At 41.9% G+C, this 20295-nt stretch overlaps 1 protein-coding gene across 9 annotated transcripts in view; it reads right to left on the bottom strand.

Annotated features, from left to right (window-relative positions):
* Positions 1-17053, bottom strand: part of MATN2 (matrilin 2) — a 69023-nt gene extending 51970 nt beyond the window's left edge. For 4 of the 9 annotated variants that reach the window (XM_065668679.1, XM_065668670.1, XM_065668677.1 and 1 more), the window contains exons 1-2: positions 16218-16391; positions 7775-7942 (exon numbers count right to left, since the gene is read on the bottom strand). In XM_065668679.1, the coding sequence (XP_065524751.1) occupies positions 7775-7928 (154 nt within the window). In that variant the 5' untranslated portion in view covers positions 7929-7942; positions 16218-16391. Of the gene's footprint in view, positions 1-7774; positions 7943-10002; positions 10030-12423; positions 12494-16217; positions 16392-16633; positions 16735-16878 lie in introns of those variants that run through there. The other 5 variants (XM_065668671.1, XM_065668674.1, XM_065668672.1 and 2 more) reach the window with 5 other exon arrangements.
* Positions 17054-20295: the final 3242 nt, after the last annotated feature.

The raw sequence follows: 20295 nt of genomic DNA, 5'->3' as shown, positions 1-20295 counted from the left end.
ACAAAGATTCATTATGAGTTTGGCAGCTCACCCATTCCTTCTTACAAATTTCTTCATCTGGGAACAATCTCTAAACGCAACAGAGCCTCCAGACATTTCTTTACTGCCTCTGACAAAATCTTTCCTGAACTTCCAAAACTTCTGGAAGAACTGTACAGGAGGAGACTCTTGCCTACAGATTCCCATTTCCTTCTACATGCAAATGCTTCTTTATCAGTCACTGCAGGAGGGTCCATTAACTTGTTCTCATTTCACCTCACTATTTCTATTCCTTCCCTGTCATCCTTTCCAAACTAACAAAGTCATTATTAACATGAAGTCTAATTCCATAGTCCCAAAACAGACTCCTAGTATTTACTCATTTATTTACTGAGACTGGTGCCATCTCTGGCATAAATCAAAGTATGGTGTAGGGACACTCTCTAGTTTCTTAGTTCTTTTTACATATTTCGGCTGTTCTGAGATGGAAACTGTTGGGTTTCCTGACAGAAGTAAAACCTGCTTTCATGGTCAGCAGGACCAGGGAGTGGCTTGCTTTCCCCTGTAGGCAAGGGTACACCTGGACAGAAGGATGAAGCATCCTGATGCCACCATGCCAGTGCTGGCAGCAACAACATCTACACTACAGCTACTTGGGGTGCTGTTGGAAGGACACAGAAATTATTAGAGAAGGAACAAACAGATGAAGTAAATAACTGTTGGTAGCAGTGTAGAAAATTCAGTGGAAAATATGTGCCCTCAATGAGTTTGTGCTGTTCTGCTTTAAGGGGCATTAGTTTAACATTTTAAAAACTCCTATCCATACTTTTTTTGAAGTCACCATGACTTTGTTTACAGGGAAAGCTGTTAGCAACCTCAACATTACTCACTGATCAGCTGACCTGCCACCTCATATTTCTATCTATTGGTAATGGTCTAAGGATTAGATTATTTTCCAGAATAATTTCAGAAACAGCACCATAAGATAGTGACATATTCCATGCCCTCCTCACCCCAAAATACGTGGTCCATTATGCCCACTGGCAAACCATTTGTTCTACCGCTTCAGCAGTACTTAAGTAAGTAGACGGTGTCTTCTAGCTTCCACATCAATCTAAAGGCATATTGTCTTAATCCACAATAGTGTCCTATTACCCACTCATGCCTATAAAATAAGATGTTCCTCAAGTTATGCAAATGCTTTTCCCAGGATTTTCAAGTTAATTTTGCACATATGTGCGTTTTTAATTATTAAGCTAAAGTACTCACAATGAAGCCAAAACCACCTCACTTTTGAGCATTCAGTATTCTTTCTTTTGGCCTGACCTTCCTTCAAGACAAAATACCCAGAGGAGGCTTTGAGTTCTTTGAGAATATACACATAAAACCAGTTTGTAATTTTACTCAGTGAATTACTGTCAAGGCAAACTTTTTCAAACAAAAATGGTATTTCACAGTAATATGTGGGGGTTGTAGCAAACAATTTCAGAAATACAAAGAGCATTATCAATTTAGTACGACTCTTTTTCTGTAGCAGCAGCTATTCTTTACTCCTTGTGGAAAAACTTCCAAATCAATTAAAAAAAGGGGGGGTGGGGGGAGGGGGAAATATAAATGATATAAAAGATAAGAAAACAAAGCAAAGAGAAGAGAGAAGACAGAAGGGAAGAATGGAAGAAGGCTTTGTTAGAGGAACACAAAATAAAGAAAAAACAAGAAATAAAGAAAATAAATACAAGAAAATTTCTTGTGCTGCTAGAAAGAGAGTTATATCCCACGTAACATTAATTACTGAATAGCCCGTTAAGAGGCTTAAAAGTGAATGCTATTTTGAGAGATTACAATGAAAGCTGAAGTTTCAAGATAGGGCACAAAATCCATGGGGCTATTGAGATAATCACTACTGGGGAGCAAAGTGCTCAATTGCTAATATTGCCTTGAGACACAATGACTGTAAGATGTACCTACGCACCTCAGAAGGAAGAAACAGGTGATTTCATAGACCAAAATGCTTTGCTGTCTTTCCAAATATAACACACCTCTATTAATATGGCAATTTCACGTTTTGATTAGAGTCTAAATGGGTACATATCTGATTACCTTTTATCTTTATAAAAGTTTGGTTATATTTTAACTAAATAAGTGGTTATTCAAAAGATGCAATTTACAACCTCTTCCTACCCTTATGTATTGCCTGAAATAGTTTTGATGTCATCGAATCACAGAATAGTTTGGGTTGCAAGAGGCCTTCAAAGGTCATCCAGTCCAACCGCCCTGCAATGAGCAGGGACATCTCCAACTAGATCAGGTTGCTCAGAACCAGATCCAGGCTGGCCTTGAATGTTTCCAGGGACAGTGCATCCACCACCTCTCTGAGCAACCTGTGCCAGTATTTTACCACTTTCACGCTAAAAAGCTTCTTCCTCACATCCAGCCTGAATCTCCCCTCTTTTAGTTTAAACCAATCAATCACCCCTTGTCCTATTACAACAGGCCCTGCTAAAAAGTCTCTTCCAATCTGTCTTACAGGCCCTTTGTAAGAACTGAAAGGCTGCAATAAGATCTCCCCAGACTCTTTTCTCCAGGCTGAACAACCCCAACTCTCTCAGCCTTTCCTTGTAGGAGAGGTGCTCCATCCCTCTGATAATTTTTATGGCCCTAAAATACTATACCAACATAGTATGTGAAACACACAATGCAGTTACCAAGATACTATTCTGACTTTAATTGCAATGCAGACTTCAGTTACTATGAGTCTACTTAACATGTTTGAGGACAAAATACTTGGCAGGGTTGCATTTATGTGAGGAAATAACACGTAGAATCATAGAGTAGTTAGGGTTGGAAAGGACCTCAAGATCATCTAGTTCCAACCCCCCTGCCATGGGCAGGAACACCTCACACTAAACCATCCCACACAAGGCTTCATCCAACCTGGCCTTGAACACTGCCAGGGATGGAACATTCACAACCTCCCTGGGCAACCAATTCCAGTGCCTCACCACCCTAACAGGAAAGAATTTCCTCCCTATATCCAATCTAAACTTCCCCTGTTTAAGTTTGAACCCGTTACCCCTTGTCCTGTCACTACAGTCCCTGACGAAGAGTCCCTCCCCAGCATCCCTATAGGCCCCCTTCAGGTACTGGAAGGCTGCTATTAGGTCTCCACGCAGCCTTCTCTTCTCCAGGCTGAACAGCCCCAACTTCCTCAGCCTGTCTTCATACGGGAGGTGCTCCAGTCCCCTGATCATCCTCATGGCCCTCCTCTGGACTTGTTTCAGCAGTTCCATGTCCTTTTTATGTTGAGGACACCAGAACTGCACACAATGCTCCAGGTGAGGTCTCACGAGAGCAGAGTAGAGGGGCAGGATCACCTCCTTCGACCTGCTGGTCACGCTCCTTTTGATGCAGCCCAGGATACGGTTGGCTTTCTGGGCTGCGAGCGCACACGGCCGGCTCATGTTCATTTTCTCATCGACCAGCACCCCCAAGTCCTTCATGTTATTAGTGGAATCATATATGTACAACCAAGAGATAAATAATTATATATTTTGTTGCAAAATATAATTAAACACACACAGGAACATTTGCATTCAGCAGCAGTTTCTAACAGGAGCCAAGTACATTTCCTTCTTGGCCTCCTTTCCCCTCTCTGTTTCAATTTTGTGCAATATCAGTTAATCTCTTGTAGTTTCTTTTTTCTGGTATCATGTCGTATCTAGAAGAACAACCCCTAAATTAGCTTTTCTTCTCACATAAATAGTTATTTTCAAAACCAGGTATTCTTTCCTAAGGAACAGAAGTAATGTTATTTCTTAGGATATTATTCTACAGCTTATTCAATTATTCCCATGCACCCACAGCAGAGCTCTTCAAAAAAATATGACCATGTGACATGAAAGTTTACAAGAACAGAGTTTACCAAGAGGAAAAAAAAAAAAAACAAAACAAAACACAAAAACTTGTTATTCCTTTTTTTTTTCCAGAGTGAGGAAATCTTGGTTTGCTTTGATTAAGACACAGTAATGCAAGAGTTCTAGATCCGCTCCACCAAAATCCCTCCCAACATCAAACACCAAAATGCGCTACATCTTGCGAGGACTGGGCACATACTGCTTCTGAACATGGAACCTGCCAAAAGATGTTGTGGACCTCTGACCATGGCCTTGAAATCATGGTATGTAAATCACAACTCTGGGTAACTGACACAGGTCTTCATCAGTCTGCTCAGGTGCAGAAGTCCATTTCAGTTATATCTGAATGGAATTAGTTAATGTAACAGACATAATTTTATCTTTATAACCATGTAGCAAAATTAGTTAATGTAACAGACATAATTTTATCTTTATAACCATGTAGCATCTTTATAACCATATATTTCCATTACTGCTTTTCCTTAGTATCCAAAAACCAATGCTAAGGTGGCAAAATGTGCTTTCAGTGATCTGTGTATAATCTAACAAAGCAGCTGTGCTCAGCAGGAGCAATGGTTTTGTCAGGGAGTTAAGTAAAAATTCTTCAGGGCACTGATAAACCCTTTAAAAAACAATATTCTAAAACAAAAGGTTAATTTCCTTTACAGAATCACTGTAAGGCCAAAGATCCAGTACTCAGGATTAAATTACTGATGAGGGGAAAGAGAAGGCAAAATTTAGTTCATATATCATGGAAGGGGAGAGGCAACCACCCTTTGCTACAAGAAAGACAAATGGACCATGCTATTTCTTTCTGTTATTTCACAAGATCTTGCAAAACTATGGAAATGATCCTTTAGAATATAAGTACACCGACATTAAATCAATATTTTCCAGCAGTCTAATACAAACCCTGTTATTTTGGGAAATACAGGTATACTTTCTAAAGCAACTGCACATGTTCTACAACTAATATACTGTAAGAAAGATTTAAGAAAATAATGACAAATTTAATTAAATTAGTATGATTGACAACCTTTAAATACTTCGAATTTAGTTCCATGTTTAAAGAAAGAAAAACCTGCAAAGCAATTTAGCTTTCAAGGGCCACATACAAAGAGTTCCAAAACCTGTATGTCCAATCAATCCTTGCACAAAAGATTTCAGATGTTTTTAATGGAAATCATTAGATATAGCAATAATAATTTTAAATAGTAAACTCTGCAAAGTTCTGCTAAATTAAAACAACACATACTGAGGCTTAGCAGAAAGACTGGGGATAAAAAAAACAGAGAGAATCTCATTGCTTCTGAAACCTTCATTAAAATGTATAAGCTATTAGTCCTAATAAGGCAATGAACAAATCTATGAAGTATTAGGTCATGGCTGCCAAAAAATTAAGTCTACCTAAAGCTGCATCTCAAAGTACTTTTATCTCTGTGTGGACAATTCCATGGGATTCCTCATTCATTCCATTTTGCTTATGTATGTTGTCAGTTTCCTGGAGCGTGGACACTACTAATATTTTACCAGTAAACAGTTATCACAGCAGTATGCTTTTGTTTAAAAAATTGGTAAAATGAAGAAAAAATGAATAAAAATGTTTGAATGCTAACTAGTATTTGAATAGCATACTCCTTCATTTTAGTTCTAAAAACAGAGACCTCCATTCAAAGCTAAAAAAACCCCAACCTGAACTTTTATTACTTTTCCAGGTATCTGTTGGTTCTTTGCAGCTCTATTGCTCACTTCTGCCTGCCAACCACATCTTTCCACGACAGCAGCAATTGTCATCATCACTATTTATAATATACATATTATGTAGAAGGGGACAGCTTCTAATGCCTGTTAAATTACTGCAATTCTGTAGTGATTTTATTAAGTTAATAGACTCAATGCCATTGAGATCATGGTTTGGCCCAGTTCTATCTCATGTAATTTAAGGAACACTACAGCTTTCCAGCAGAGTGGCATGCATTTTACACATTCTGTTCTTTACAGAGAGGCACGTTTTCACCATGCCACTGTTCATATGCACTGCTGAATCTGAAGCAGGTGACCTAATTTATTGTAAAAGAACACAAGGCCTAAGAGTCTGACTCCAAACTGACACAAACTTTTATGGGCTGGACCAGAAAATATCACAAGTTTCTTGCATCATTTAATGTCTTGAAAAGGTTCTTCCAGCCAGAGCTGCCAGAACTGTTTGCATCCTGTACATGGCAAACTGAACAGCTATCCAGAATTTTCCAAATGCAGTGACCACAAATAGCTTGTCTTTTGAAAGAAGAAAGAAATAATTTTATCTATACATTTTGGTTTATATTGTGTGCTAATTCTTTTCATATATTTTCCACTATTTACAATATGAAAAAGAGGCTACAAGCACACAATTAAAAAAAAATAGAGAAAGAAAAGACAAGCAAGGCAATGTGGCACCTTTTAGTTTCTCCCCATAACACCTTGCAATTGCCTCCATTTTCTAGAGAGATGGGTAATTGTTTTCTTATAGTAAGCTTACATAGGCTATTTGCTGGTGACCCTAAAATATTCAGGAGGGGATGCTACTTAATTACATTTTAGAATTTAGGCTTTTAGAAAGTTTGAGAGTCATGCTGAGTAAGGCATGAATGTAGCTATTTCTCTTTGCTGTTCCACATACATGGTTTTCAATGGATTAGATCTTCAGAGCTGTGGGTTTCAGCCTTCAGCTGCAAAACCCCAAGTGTCTCAAGACCACATCTATTAGTTTTGAGAAAAGTGAATAAGAAACGGAAATCTGTTGTTATTTGGCTTAAATTTGTTCTATAGGAACTGAAAACCAGGGTTTTCAAGCTAATGAAGGACGTTATGAATGGTACTTTATGGAATTTTACATATTTAAAGGATGATGTTTTGTTTGGAGAAGAGTTTCATTGATAAAATTTGGTGCTCCCCTCTCTGTCACACAATCTGTCATGTTTCTGCTTCTTTTTTTCCCAATGTATCTGCAGGAAATTTCAAATTCCTCATGTTCAGCTAGGTTAAGTGACCTTTTTAGGGAGTTAGGCAACTTAACATCTCCCAGTGGCTGGAGAGAGATATCACAGTAGATCTGCTATTGATGTGTATCGTGAAGCCCTAATAATGGTCTGTGCCCAAACCATATCCATGCTGTTTTCATAATCTGACAATTAATTTAAACAATGAGCAAAAGAAAATGATTCTAAGTCACCAACTGTTAGCAGATGAAAAAGTTGACCAGCAAACTGCCTGATGACAAACAGGCAATAATCAATGACAGATGAACCTCATGTTTTAAAATATGACAGCTGCAAGCTGAAGCTGCTAGGTCCTATCCCCAGATTTTTGACAAAAGAAAAAAAATGAGGAAAAATGAGCTACTCATTATAAATAAAATTAACCTGACAAAACAAAGGGATTAGCATCAAGTCATGTAATGACAAGCTTTACTTTAATAGCCACTGAGTTCCATTCAATTATCTTTATGCAGAGAACATACAGACAGACAGCTAAAACTTGCTGGCATGGTAAAAGGCAGCTTTGACAGAGCCTCCATGGACCAATATGTAATTTCTCTAAACAGTGAAAATAAGGTCTTTTTTCCCCAAGACAACAGTCCTGTATGTATTTAGTTCATGCCACTTACATAAAGTAGATCTAGTACCCCAAAAGTAAACACCTTCTTTCAGCAGCTGCTAACTGGTCAACAAACTTCCTCATATTCTATTCATTGCAAATGGCAATCTCCTTTTTATTATTAACTAACTCAGCCAAGTTTGGCCAGCTGCTCATGCCTTTTATAATTTTATTTGAGATGGCTTTTGGTGGTGGTGTTTGGCTTGGTTGTAGGTTGGTTTGGGAGTATTTCTGTAACTTACCTAGTAAAGATTGTGAGTTAACATCCCTTCTTCGGGTGAATTGGTGTCCAGGAAGATCTTTCGCCATGACAAAGATAGTGGAAAGCAGAGTGTGTCCAAACAGCAGAAGGAAGCAAACAATCATTTTCTTCATCTTCAAGAAATAGAAGGACATTCAAGGATGTGAAACTGCAATAAGAGAGAGGACACGAGCTCTTTGATTACACAAAAAGATTTACTGTAACCATGTCAGCCACTCAGCTGCACTGCTTCCCTTCTGTCACATACAAACATGCAGATACACTGGCTTGAATAATACCTACGCTGTCAAGAACGATCTACATAATAAAGTAGCACTTAGCAGATCTTGCATAGCGTTCGTATTGCTAGTTGAAGTTCAAAGTGAATATTTAAAATGTATAATTTTTTTTAAGAATTCATAATAATAATGTATTTTCAAAGCAGAAAAGAATCCTCGTTTCAGTCAATCTGTCAGCATAAACAGGCTTAAGGAGGACACAAATATATTTTCATTATTCTACTCAGCCCTCTTTTGCATTTTTTTGGAAGTTTAATGGTTTTTGTAGCCTGAGGGATACCTGCTTCAGAGAGTCTTGGAGAACTGAAACAAGAGAAGGGAATATATTCCAGAAACAGCAACTATAAATACGAACTGGTGACAGCTCATGCTTCCTTTGCCTCATGGCAACCTTTTCAGCATGAAGATAACAGTGCAGGATGAATCTTGTTTACTCAAGGAAACTTCTGAGGACTGGCAATGAGTTTGCCATAGGCTGTGGAGAAATTTTGTCATACAGAGGAACAAGGTGACAGGCAAAATTCCTGCACTAAGAGATGATTCCCACCCAGGAGTTGGTTAACGCACCATCAAAAGCCATAGCTGACCCTGCCCACAAACAGAAAGCTAAGACTGACATGCTAAAGGGTCATCTTCTGGCCATGTCCCCTGTTGGTAGGCTTCGTCAGATGGCGATTCCTTCTACCTTCCCCCAAAACTTTATTGTTCCTATCTAACAGGAGCTAACAGGAGAGATGACTAAAACTACCTACTTTCATAACAAAGAACTATTCTACCTGAAACTGAGTGGAAATTTTAGAAGCAGCAGAAATTTTATCAGTAATTCTTGGTTAAATAACTAGCACATTGAAAACAATTTCAGTAGGGTCCTACACTGGGTAAGCAGACAGAATCACAGATCTGTAACAGAAGGCAACTAAATGGTGCTGTTCAGAGAATTTATTTTTTCCCACCATGAGGTACCCAGTGAAGAAAAGAAAATTCTGAGTAAATATTTTCTGTCTAATAAAACGGTTTTATTCATTATTCTCCAGTCTGTCCCATACAACCATTACAGACTGATCTATTTTTTGGTCTATCAATCTATTTTTTCCTTTTGTGTACCCTACTCAACATCCCCAAATGTGAGCACAAGGTTCAGTATATATGCTAGAGAACAAAATGCACTGAGTTTTTGCACTCAAAATGCCCAACTTTGCTTAAACATTCAATATTATCCAATAACAGGCAATATATAATTTAAGGACATTCAAACTAGGAAAGAGATGTAAATAGTTGGTGTTTTTAATAGTGGCCACAAAACATTAAATTTCTGGAGCCCTAGCAGCATGGACACCTGGATGGTGTTACTGGGAGAGTATTTCCAAGTGGTCTAGTCAGAAACAAATGAACACTGCAAACAGCACGCACCACTGAAAATGGGACAACATTCTGCTGGAGGCAACAGTTGTTACTGCTGTAGATTACCAACAAAAACTTCCTCCAGGTTGTCTCCTCACTTCCCAGAATATCACCAACAGTCACAGTGCTGTCTGTGCAAGGGGTCCTTCTCTCAGCCTGGCCTGCTCCTTCAACACACAAGGCAAATGGACCTCAAGGACACATGCCAGTTTTAGCACCAATGTTTCAGAAACATAGAAGTCATGCTCAGAGAGCTAAGGAGCATAGAGAAATATGCTCCTTACAAGGCTGTCATGGTATTTGGGTGACATGGTTTACTGTGAGGTGTCCCTGCCCATAGCAGGGGGGTTGGAACTTGATGATCTTAAGGTCCTTTCCAACCCTAACTATTCTATGGTTCTATGATTCTGTCACAGGAGCCAGGAATGAGAGTTTGGTCAAGAGGGCTACTTGGCTGTTACATAGTTATCAGCTCCCTAACTTATCCCTATTCCCAAAGTCAAAGGCTGAGTACGTGATAACAGCTGACACTGATCCAAGCCTGCTGTACCCTTCCATCCACACCGAAAGCTTCTGCGCTGCCTTCCTGAGGTGATGATAGTTTGGACTTGTGTACTTTGCTCTGTTCCATGTACATATTCGTGTCCACTGCTGCTCGCGTTTTTACATGACCAGTAATATTGTGGTTGCACAGCTTCTCCACATACAGTCCTCCCGTAGTTCTCTATTTATATACTGGCTCTTCTGCAAGGTCCTCTGTCTTCACTCTAGAAGTTGGATAGTGTTTATTGCACCACATTTGGTATTTAACACCTCATTTTCTCACAGCCTTCACATGCTGGCTAACCCTTGCTCTACCAGCCAAGAACACATTCCCAAAGTACCAGACTTACAAACACATACTTTTGTGGCTACCTTCAAGCACTTCAATTCCAGCTGCCATAGGAGGATTATTCAGTATTACACCACTGGGAATTTACTGCCTCCCATACACCTCAAAAGCAAAGGACACCGAGAAGATGTGTGACAGTCCATAGGGCTCAACCAGGTTAAATGCCAGATGCAGTGGCTTCCACTAGCTTCTGCCCATGGAGAGGAGAAGATAAGGATTCTATGCATGTCTTTCGCAGCAACCTTGGAGTAGCCAGTGCAGCACACTGTTCTACTGAACACGTTAAAAAGCAGCTAACAGAGAACAAGTAACTGCTGCTCACAGTACAGTCTGGTGAGGGCTGCTTGCAATATCTGCAGCTACCTAGAAGATATAAAGGAGGAGATTCTCCTAGAAGATGGGAAGCAAATATACAGTCTCCTTTTCAAGCTTCTCTTGCTCCCTAACTGACTGCTGGTCAAGAGCTAGATGTTTCCATGGTGTTTTCTTATGAATTTTACCTCTGCTTTGCTTAGCTATACACCCATGCAACAGAATACTTTTTATGAATTTTCAGTTTTCATGAAGTAGAGTGTAAGAATACTGAAAAATGAAATCAGGACTTCATCTTTAAAATACCTATCTTCTTTGTTGGACAGCACTCGAAAACAGAAGCCTGTTTCTACCCTTTCAAATATCTGTCTATGGCAGTCTTCTCATAATGGATTGATAGCTGTTTTGGACAGAGACACTACTGAATATTCAGTGTAAATGGTGACAAATCAATGACTTTCTCCACTGAATTGTGCATGTTATTAAGGTTTGTCCTCTTCAGTACGGTAACTCTCAAATAATGTGAAGAGCGAAGAGGTGCTCTATAGCTTATGCTGAAGTCATTGTCCTTCCATCCCTTACTTCAGGAAAAGTTCTTTCACACAGAATCCAGAAACCCTCCCATTAGTCTGGAAGACCACCTTTTTTTCATTCAGGTACCTTTAAAATGTACTTATTTTTGCTGGGCAGATCATGCTAAAGAAGAAATTGGAAAAACAGAGTAGTAGTATGTTTTAGCTCATGTCTCCCACTCTTCTGGGTGGTCTCCTTCCTCAGCTTGCAGTACAAGTTCCCGTCCAAGGCTAAATCAGAAACATGAACTCCACAAATCCCTACATCTCCACCTTCTCCATCTGCCACCAAAACTGGCACAATGCACAGAAGGTGAAATTCCCAGCAGTTACCTGGAACATCAACACCTTTAATAACTGCAGATAATAACCCTTCCCTTGAACCCTATGTAATTTCTCATCATAGATGGGAAGGAAAGGGAAGACAAGAAAAGCCAGCAGAGGCAGCATTTATTACCACCACAGAAGCTGCCATCAGTTTTCCTCGTTTGATAGTTAAAAGAAACAGCCATTTATTTTCATTAAGCTGTCAGCAGATCTAACTTCAGTGGTTTTAAGTTATAAAAAATGTAAGTGCATAAAAGGGGAAAACATTCTGAAGTTCTTTCAGCACTCCCTATTATGTACCCATTTTTAAGAAACTGTGATGAAACCAAAAAACTTTTACTGAAGCTAAAGGAACAGCCAGTGATCTGTACAAGCCAATAAAATCAGAGTCTGTGTCCCCAAGTTAGCAAGCACAGTGAGTTACTCGGAAAAAGAAGGAGCTCTTATTACATGAAAGCCACAAAATATCTCATTCTCAATACCATCACCTCAGAAATTGTACAAACCCAAGGACATCAGGCATGGTAAAGCCCTGTTAACTATCAGTTACAACTTGTTCCAAGGTACTTTACTATCCACAGGCCAGCACATGCATTACTAGTCCATTACTCATAAAATCGCTCTGTGGTATGGGTATCAGGACATAGAGTATTAATAATTTCCTCCATCTTTCTGGACCAGTTGCTGACACAGGCATTTTCCATTTCTGAAAAATAGCTATAGAGCCCCACAGAGTCCAATATCATACCTGTCCCTAGCTACGCAGGTATGGCATTGGGGCAGGGGGCCATAATCAGGAGGATATTTAGCACATCTGCAAGAAGGACCATCTTGCCTTCAGCCTTACAAAGGAGCGCTCTGCTGTCATCCTGTTCCACCAAATGACACACTGGATCTTCTGCAACTCCTTGCTGCATAAGGAGGGCTTCACCAGGCTCAGCAACACAGGACAGGTAGAACTCCCCTAAATCATGGTTGTCAACTGCATCTCACCAATAATCATTGCTGAGATAATCAAATAACCAAAAATCATGAAGAAGAAAACACGTTGCAGGTGCTCCAAGTTTGTAAATTCCTTATTTGCTCCTCAGCCCTGACAGCAGGCACTATGTGCACATGAGCATACAACCCACTACTGCACCAAGTCCTGCAAAGCAGAGTGGTATGTCCTTGTTAACACATTCTTTAGCTCCTTTTAAGAGTCTAACTTATTCATGCTATCAGTAGTATCAGATGAATCTGAGAAACTCATTATCTCCAAGTCAGTTCTTAATTCAGGTGTGCTCTGAGGCAGACAACCCAAATGGAAGCAGCTTTCATAGTAGCAGGGCAAGCCGCCACAGTAATATAACTGTTGACTTGTCAACACCAGTCTTTTACCAATCTAAAATAATGAGGGTCCAGACACTAAGAGTAATCCAAATCTGCAGTGGGTTAAGGACCAGAAGTTGTGTACTCCAGCACAAGACAACTGGGTCAAATTCTTTGAATGGGTCCATGAAGGTCTCCTTCCTGACAGGAAGTTTTATGGCCACGTTGTTTTGTGTCTGCAAAAGGGCACGATCCTAGCACGTGATGGCAATTTGCCTATTTCAGACATGTCTGCATAATGATGGGCCAGGACGACAACCACAGATTCACAGCCTTCCACCTTTGGTTCCTGCTCTTTCACATGGTCCTCCTCATCCAGCATGTATTCCTACCTCAGCAGCTAAAAGGCTATTCCGGTGCTCTGTACAATGCAGAGAGGTGCCTCTGCATTGTACTAGTTGATCTGCAACTGAAAAAAACTCCATCACTACCTAATTATTCTGACTACTGCTACAAATGCTCTCAGCTGAGTTGTATCCTGAAGTAATATAATCAAATGTGACAATGGAAATTAACTTAAACTTTGAAACAGTAAAGGGAAGATCCAAAATGCATTATAGAGCAGTTCCTAGAAGGGAGGTGAATGACAACACCTGGTAGTAACCCAAACATTTCCACAAAGCCAACACTGTACATGAATACCCATATGCAGAGTGTAGCTGAAGGTGTTACAGGATACAGGAGGGCAACCACATTCTGGAAGTCATTAGAAGAGCACTGGGGATGGTGGAAGAACAGTTTGCCTATCCAAGCACAGAGGTCAGATAAGCACACACACATCTTTATGAATTTGCACACTGAAACACAGAATGTATCAGAAAGAGCAAAGATGAGCACTGAATTTTGTTCCGAGATGCATCACAGTAGGACTTTTACACAATGGACTCAGTTATCTAAAGGGCTTAGTGTATATGTATTACTACTATGATTTAATTTTCCACAGCTGTAATGCAATAGAGCACTAAGTGATCCATCACTTATTTTTAAGTAAGTCACCCATTTAAATCATAGACTTCCTGCTATCACTGTCATAGAATTAGAAACTACTAAATTATAGAGGCTTAGAACAGACCTCTGTAGGTCATCAGGTCCAAGCCCCACTCAGAGCTGAAGCTGACGATCATTTCAGTCGCTTCAGACACTCACCATATACAAGTTAACAGTGATGCTGTAGAACAGTGCACCCATAGTATGGTTTACTCTGCATAGTTTCCAGTGGTCAGACAGCGAGCTTTAGCAGTGAGAATTCTTATTTTATGACAGCATCAATCTACATGTCAGGATTTTCTTCAGTTGCCACTTGGACAATAGGCCTTTTCATTATCTTTGGGGAAGACTCATTTGCACTTTCTGGTTCCAAATCTGATCTAGACATCAGAGTTTCCACAATGTTCCCAGAAGAGTAGCAAGGGAAAACTGAGAAACTTCAGTTCTACCATGAAGAGTAGGTATTTATATGAAAGCATATATTATATGACATATAATACAAATGTGGGCTGCTTAGTTTTGTGTCTGTGAAGTACAGTCACAAATCATAACAGACTGGTAATTGCAAATGGAAGGGCTTTTTTTTTTTTCTTAACAAAACCCAATACATCAGCTCTAAAACTTATCTGCAAACCCACACTGACCCCAGTACCAACACCAGTGTAAAATAATAATTCAGGAATTAAAACCACTCCATTCCAAATACTCCTTGCTCATAATGAAAACACAGTCCAGCAATGAGTATAAAATATGAAAGCAGCTTGTTAATGACGGCCAAATTATAATTAAATAGCAGTGCTTAGTGTTTTATCCTTCCTTGGAGACAGTTTGTAAGTCAAGGAGGAGTATTAGATCTGATTAGCCTTTCCCTAGTTTGCCTGGATGATTCAAACATCTTTTACTATTACACAGCTGGGTCCCAGGGTCCCAGCTCATAAGCACTAGAGTGTGTGTAAGTTTGCCATAAGAAATCCCAGTGAAGTCAATGGAAAGATTCATGTAAAGTAATTAGGTGTGAATATTGAGTGCAAGGTTGAGGATCTTAGCTGCAGCCTTGTATAATTGAGTGCTACATTTTCTTAAGATATTAAATAAATCAAACTTAATTTGATGAATATAATTATAATCATAGCGATATACACTACAGAGGAAAAGTTTTTAAAAATCTGGTGCTTAAAGCTGACACATCTCTGCGAAGAGTCTATCACTCAGGAAAGATTTTGTAAGATTTTATGGAAAAGCCAGATGCGTACAATACTAAGCTCTTGATTTACAGAGAATTTATGATGGGATTCAGTATGATAATTTCATCTGAAGTTGTCAGCTGCCTGACAGTAGCACAGCTGTGACACGTAACACAGCATGTCACCTTTCCAGGTCTCAGTCAGAATCATTCACCCCTTGAGTAATGGCCCCAAAAGAAAACCCAAGCATTTAGGAAGTATGTAAATCTGGATGTTGCATTCATCCCTCTCGGTCAACACTAACCCATGGTTAAACAGTGACAGTAGCCAGTTTGACATGGAAAGAACTCTTCTGAAACAGGAACATGTGATCATTAAAGATGCCACAGCAAGTTTTATGAGATTAAAGAGCACCATCTAGGTTGGGTTTCAACGGTAAGTATATCAGATGCAGCAAACCATCCCCACTCCTCCCACCTCCAGCAAAAGCCCTGCTCTCAGGAAGCCCAGGCAGCTCCCGCCTACGTGGTAGAGGTGACTACTCCAGTGGACAGCTACCTGCAGGTGATATAAGCTGCATCCCGTCCAGACGGAAGCTGGTAAAGATACACATGCAGGCCACTCAGTAACAAAAAAGTAAAGTTTGGTAAAGGTCTAGGTAAAGTTTGGCTCTGATGCTGCACCGATTTTAAAATACTGTGCGCTCTTCCCTTACAGCACATACACTGTTAGATGAGCTCCTGAAGCATGCACGCGAAGGAGAGAGTTTGCTCGGACCATGCAGTCCAAAGGAAAACGAAACATTTCCCCCGCTGCCGAAACGCGAGCAGCAAACCCCTCCAGCGGGACCCGGCGAGCATACAACCCAGCCCCAGAGCGCGCCGCGGCCCCTCGCCTCGGCCCCCCGCTCCCCGCCAGGCCCCTGCCGCCCGCGCTGCAGCCCCCACGCCCGGCGGGGCCCTCCCCGACCGCTGCTGCGAGCCCCGCCGAGCGCCGAGGGAGGCAGCGGGGCTGCCTGTGCCCCGGGCGTGGCGCCCTGGGCCGGCCTGGCGGCGGGAGAGGCGGGGCGCGGCAGGGCAAGCGGCAGAGCCGGCCTTACCTGAGGGGCTGGCAGGGCCGCTCCGCTCGGCGGCCAGAAGCGAGTACGGGAGCGTCTCCTCCGCTCTCGGGGAGGCTCCGGACAGCGCTCCCCCTCCTGCCCCCCCGGGAGCGCTGCGGGCTGAGGGGAGCTGCCGCCTCCCGCCAGCCGCGTCCCCGAGCGGCAGGAGCCCGGCTCAGCTGCACTGAGGGGAAAGGAAGGGGCGGCCCGCTTGGGAGACACCGGCTGCCCTGCCCAGACCCCCAGAGCCTGCCCTCCGCTGCACGGCCCCGGGGCGCAGCCGCCCGTGTCTCCTCAGCCAGCGGCAGGGACGCGGTCTCGCTCCTTCCCGCCTGCCCGTGAGAGACACGGGCTCTTGCCCTGCTCCGTCCCGCTCGCCCCGTGTAGGGGACGCGGTCCCGCTCCGTCACTCTCACCTCGCGTAAGGGACGCGGTCCCGCTCCTGCCCGCCTGCCCCGCGTGAGGGACACGGTCTGCCTTTCGCTCCCTCCCGCCGGCCGTTAGGGAAGAAACTGGCTCGCCGGCCCTCACGGGATCCGCGCCCTCCCGTGTGTCCCCGGGGGACACTCTCCCTCCCGACAGCCCCGCTCCTCCTGCCCCCCCACGCTCCCGGTTGCGGTTAGTCCCGTCTTGGCCCCGCCGCTCCGCGCCCGCTGCGCACCTCGGCCCCGCCGCCGGTTCCCCCCCGTCAGACCTTTCCCTGCCCTGCAAAGGCAGCTCCTGTAGCTGCGGGGCAGTGCCTGCCCCGGCCGCGGGGTCCCGCTAGAGGAGAGCGGTGAGGGTTTGGTGCGGCGGCTCAGGGCAGGGCCGGCCGCATCCCTCCCCGGGCCGGGCCCGCGCTCCCTTCCAGGGAAGCTGACCAAGGGAAACGCTGGGGAATGGAAATCCCATTCCCCGCGCAAGGACCTCCTGGCCAAGGCAAACAGTCCCCGGTGAATCATGCGGGAGTCTGCCACCGCGACCAGCCTCCGGAGTCTCTGTCGGGGAACACGCGAAGGGAGGCGTGAAATAAACGGGCCAGGTAGAAAGGGCTGTCGCTTCCCTGCTGTCACAGCAGCGGTGCGCTCAGTAGCGCAGGGGGAAAAAGCTGACTGTAGGGTTTGTATCAGTATTTACGTTTTCATTGTGTATGAAGAAGAAAAAGTAAAATTCCTGCTTTGTTCCTGCGATTTCTGTTTCCTGGGGAAAAACGTCAGTGAAAGGCATTCCGAATGACAGAGGTGAGCCAGGCTTACTGTCGCGTCCAACAAGAAAGGGATAAAATTGCCAAACCAGTGCATTAGGTGCCATCATGGTCTGAGAGAGGAGATTTGTTTCCCCCGGAGTTGCTGGGATGGTGAACAAACTGCAGAAATCAACAGAGCTAATTTGGGTAAGTTTTCCAAGGCACAATTAATTGCCTGTGAGGCAGGTGTACAAAATCTAATCTTTAAGAAGAGGGGTGTAAACGATGAGCAGACCTCAGACTGAAAGGGGCTGGTTTAACCCCATCTTTCATTCCGAGCCCTGGCTCCTGAACCTCTTCCATATCTAGAGGAAAGGGAAAAACTAAAAAGGCAGGTGAACACTGATAGACATTATAGCAAACCCAGCAAAGCCAAGTGCAGGATAGTTCACCTGTTCTGTTTCATCCTTTGTAGCATAGCATAGGCCACGATCCATAACACTCTGTCAGCTCAAATACAGAATCTGTACTGCTGAAGATTTCACTGTGCTGTGGCTTGAGGCACCAGCTGAGTTGCCAGAGGAAGACAAAATACAGGAGAGAAAGTGCTGTGGTGAGAAAATGATGTGAATTTGCAGGGGCTTGGATTGCTGGCTTCAGTTCCAACTTATCCATAAGAAATCTTAACACTAGCTCTTCCCAGAGCCCATGCAGCCTGCTGCTGTTGGCAGGTTGAACACATGACAGTTATCCCAGCTGGGGATTGCAGGAAAGGGTATGGTGGCAGTGAGAAAGCTTGATAAAACATCTATTTGCCTCATAAAAAAATAGCTTAGAGGATGGGGGGATTTTTATTTCACTTTATTAATCAACTTTGCTTTTTCTTTAATATCATACCAGAAGTTCTGTGTATTCCACACATTACAGACTCTCACCGTCTCTTTGCCTCTTGTCCTTCCTCAAGTAATGAGCTTCTGTTTTCCACTCCCACAGTGTGACTTCTTTTTTGCTTTGGGAGAGATATCGTTCAGTCTGTCAGCGTTTGGGAGGATGTGTAGAGGAAAGTTGGACGATACTAAGTTAGACAAAGCTGGAGGCTTCTGTCAGGCAGTGCTTTGATCTGCAGTCAATTATTAAGTTTCTTGAAGGCTGCTAACTGGATATCAAAAGCTTTCTGAGTCTTCTCTTTCCTTGCTTCTCTCAGTGCTTGGCAGGATAGTTTTCAGCCTGGAAGAAACGCACAGTGATGTAGTCTGCTTTTGAATTGTCACAGGCAACCACATAATGTAAAAAACATAGTTCAGAAAGTACATTCTATCTTAAAAGCAGGTGCTTTAGTAAAACAGCAGTGAATTGGTTTTCCTCCTGCTGTTAGATGCCTGTTTCAGACCTTCCTAGTACTGTTAGACACTTCCTACTAATTTCCAGTGTAAATGTATTTATGGCCATTTTATACTTGTTTTCTAGTGCTAATGTTGTCTTTCAACCTAAACATCCCTTTTTCTTCTTCAAGGCTTGCTTAGTGTACTTAGTGACAGCAATAATTTTCTCTTTCAGCCTTCACTCTTGTTTCACTCTACAAGCAAGTTCTTGTTGTGTATGTGTTAAGCCAGTTCCTGTGGGTGCATGTGCAGAACTGAACATGATACGCCATCTGAGCTCTCACCAGAGCATTTCTATGTACTGAAAATACTTTTCCTGATGTGGTCTAGGATTTCATTATCATTTTCAGTGGCCTCATCGCTGTTAATGGTTGATGGTCATCTTTGTGTTCAGTTTATGTGTGCAGCTGCACCTGTTTGCCAGTGGATAAATCCTACCTGATACATGATCTTTCATTTTGTACTGTGGTATTTCATGTCTCCTGAATTTCCTTCATTCTTAAGATCATTTGGTTCTTTCCAAATGAGGTCCCCCTTCTTGTGTACAATGCCTGTTGAATCTCACATGTTTTATAAAAAAAAAATAATAAAAAAAATCCACTTTTGCCAGCTAATTTCATTAATTAAAAAGTTAAATAACATTCTCAAAGTGATCTTTCAGTAATTGTAAATAACTTTCTCTAACTTTCCCCTTTGAATGCTCCCTCACCCATTTTCCTATTGCCAAGAACTAGATCCATGAGTTAGGTCCGTACTTAGCTCTCCTAGTTCCGATTTCAATTAGTAATTTCCTCTTTCCTCTGTGGCAATGCTTTCCTGAAGTGCTGACAGATTACGTCTACTGTATTTCCTTTGCCTAAAAAAAAGCAGGTTAGATAAGCACAACCTCAAGTTGGGAAACTAATCCTGCATTTATGATTTATTTTGCAACATCTTTAATTATTCTTTGCTTCAAAATTTGTTTTGAAGTTCTTATTACTACATGGATAAGAATAAAAGTTGAGATGACATTTGAACAAATCAAGTTGTTCCAATTGCTTTTCATTGGGCGCCTGACTCAATCCCAATTGTTAAGAAAATTTGGTGTGACGCCTGTGCTGTTATTTGGGATGGAAATTGTCTGCTCCCCTTGAGATGAGCATGTTTTAAAGTTCATGTCTCTTGCTTGTAGTTGCTGCTGCTTTTGCTTATTATTCTGCCTTTGTCTGTGTTGACTATAATAAAATACTAAAAATAACAAAGTTTTTTGCATTAGACAAGAAGAAGAAAGACATGTTTATCAAAGGCCTAGATAAAAGTTCTGTTAGTTTGTACTGCAAACAAGAAAATACTTAGAAATTTGTAAAAAAGGTTGAAAGAAATACATAATAATAGTTGTTAGTTCAATAAAAAATATGTGGCTTTTGCCAGTGGAGGAATTTAGCTTTTTATTTATTGACATGCAAGGTTTGAAATGCTTACAAAGCTGTTACACAATTAAGTGTCTTTATTACTCTTTATTGTTGTCTTTGTTACTGATCAGAGAAATCAA

This window comes from Lathamus discolor, chromosome 2 (genome assembly GCF_037157495.1).
Source record: "Lathamus discolor isolate bLatDis1 chromosome 2, bLatDis1.hap1, whole genome shotgun sequence".
Classification (NCBI taxonomy): Eukaryota; Metazoa; Chordata; class Aves; order Psittaciformes; family Psittacidae; genus Lathamus; species Lathamus discolor.
The sequence above is the reverse complement of the archived record's forward strand: the minus strand, read 5'-3'. Positions and strand labels throughout refer to the sequence as shown.